The 2037-nt window shown below is 41.5% G+C and overlaps 1 protein-coding gene across 2 annotated transcripts in view; it reads right to left on the reverse strand.

The window, feature by feature from the left end:
* haus6 (HAUS augmin-like complex, subunit 6) overlaps nt 1-975 on the reverse strand; it is an 8426-nt gene extending 7451 nt beyond the window's left edge. For both annotated transcript variants that reach the window (XM_032511592.1, XM_032511591.1), the window contains exons 1-3: nt 506-975; nt 264-359; nt 91-169 (exon numbers count right to left, since the gene is read on the reverse strand). In XM_032511592.1, coding sequence (XP_032367483.1) covers nt 91-169; nt 264-359; nt 506-642 — 312 coding nt within the window. In that variant the 5' untranslated portion in view covers nt 643-975. The remainder of the gene's footprint in view (nt 1-90; nt 170-263; nt 360-505) is intronic.
* Nucleotides 976-2037: the final 1062 nt, after the last annotated feature.

The following is a 2037-nucleotide window of genomic DNA, read 5'->3' on the forward strand; positions in this document are numbered from 1 at the left end:
GCCAAGCGCAGGTAACTTTGCGAAACTCAAGTTCTTACCGTAATTTCTCGCAGCCAAGGGCAGGTAACTTTGCAAAACTCAAGTTCTTACCGTAATTTCTCGCAGCCAAGCGCAGGTAACTTTACGAAACTCAGCATCTGCTTTGTGGTTCAAAACAGGCCAGCAGTGCCTGTAACCCAAAGCAAATGGGTTATTGTTTCGACAATTAAACCTATACACACGTCTGCATATGACTGGCGAAAGTTGATCATCTCTGACTTTACCTGTATGTCTCGTTAAATCGTGTCGGGTTGAGTCTCTCCAACAGGAAATGGGTTACTATGTAGAAGGCATCCTTGTTTGGTTTGTCGAACATATTCCTACAGGCCATAAAGTAACATTTAACCTCGTTAGAATAACGTTAACGTCAAGGGTAATGTGAATGGCAACGTAACGTTGAACGCTACTTCCAAGGAAAGCAGCCACGTTGATTAACTAACGTTTCCCACGACAACAGCAGACTTACGGTCCCAGGTTGATGTGCTTGACGTTGACTTTCCCGGGGATTAACGACACTGCGGTGTCCGGTTGGAGTCCGAGTCCGAGAAGAGCAAACCACAGATATTTCCCATTCTTTTTCTGCAACAGTGCCGGGTTCGCCATTGTTCCCAGTTGGATAAAGCCGTGAGAGAGAGGGGACCGTCTCGGTGGCCACTGGTTAAAAACCCAGCCTGGCTAGCGTTAGCTGCTAGCTAGCGTTAGCTGCTAGCTAGCTAGCACAAAGTTCACCGTCGGCTAACTTATTTTGAGTTTGTTAAAATGCATTTAACGGACGGTTAGTACATTAACAAACACTGTCGAGGGAGAGTTACGTGTTACAAAAGTTACAAACCATACTGTACGTTGGATTTCACATTTGTTAAACTACATTTCACCCATTTTTAGTCAGGAAAACGAAACAGCAGCAACAACACAAACCGCCAAAAAAAGAATTCAATAACAACCCGGAAGTTGTTAAGAAATACTTCCGGTGAGCGAATAACATCAAGCGCTAGCTTTTGTGTAACCGAACTCAGACTCAGGTTCAACCATTAAAACAGAGACACGGGCTTCAAAAGTTATTTGATATTTCTAATGTTGACATGTTCAGCGCTTGTTTCAAATAACCATTTTTTGTGAGTAAAAAAAACAACTAAAAAACGGGTCAAATTTGACCCGAGGACAACATGAGAGCATGAAAACATGACCTTCCACTTCCGTTTACCGTCACAATAAAAGCCCTAAGCTTTACTGTAACTTCCTTTAACCAGTCGACTGAGAAGTAACACAATAAAATACCTTACATTTGTTTTATAGGAGGATCTCGTGACACAAAGATGACTCATTTTAGTAAATATTGGACAAGGGGAACTGGTTTTTTAGTGTATGTATCCAACAAAGAAGTGAAAAAACACACAAGCCTCAGCTCGTTTTCATAGTTGGTAAACCAAGACCACCATTACCAAGCTTTAAAGAAATATTAGACTGCAGGTTAGTGTTGGAATAAAATGTATTCATATCATGTGTGCATGAACATCATTATATTCACATAGTGCATTATATTAATCATGTGTGTTAAATTCATTATATTTTGAGCTAAAGAGCAAAAGCATTACACATAGTCTGCTTGGTTTCAGTGTGATAGTTCATAAGTTTACTGTGACCTTTTGATAAGTTGTTTTGGTACAATGTGTCCAACCATAGCTCTGCCGAGTGAGTCTAATTCTGAAAAGCAGGGCCAAGGGTGTTAGGACACGTCCTGTGTTTGGGTGAAGGTCCTCTCCAGTAGCAGTCTGAGACCTGGTCTCTATTTTGCAGGCCAAGCTCTGCTAGGTACTAACCTTCTGAAGACAAAACACAGCGCACAAACATGTCACGTGGTAGCAAATGAACTGCCCCTGTGCACATAAGATCATGCAGAAAGGGAAAAGAGTGAGACAAACTTAGGGAGAGCTGTGGATGCATTTTCTCTTTAACCTTGTCTCTGGAATATTCCATGGTAATAAACGTTCTTTCATC

Source organism: Etheostoma spectabile, unplaced genomic scaffold (assembly GCF_008692095.1).
Source record: "Etheostoma spectabile isolate EspeVRDwgs_2016 unplaced genomic scaffold, UIUC_Espe_1.0 scaffold394, whole genome shotgun sequence".
Lineage (NCBI taxonomy): Eukaryota > Metazoa > Chordata > Actinopteri > Perciformes > Percidae > Etheostoma > Etheostoma spectabile.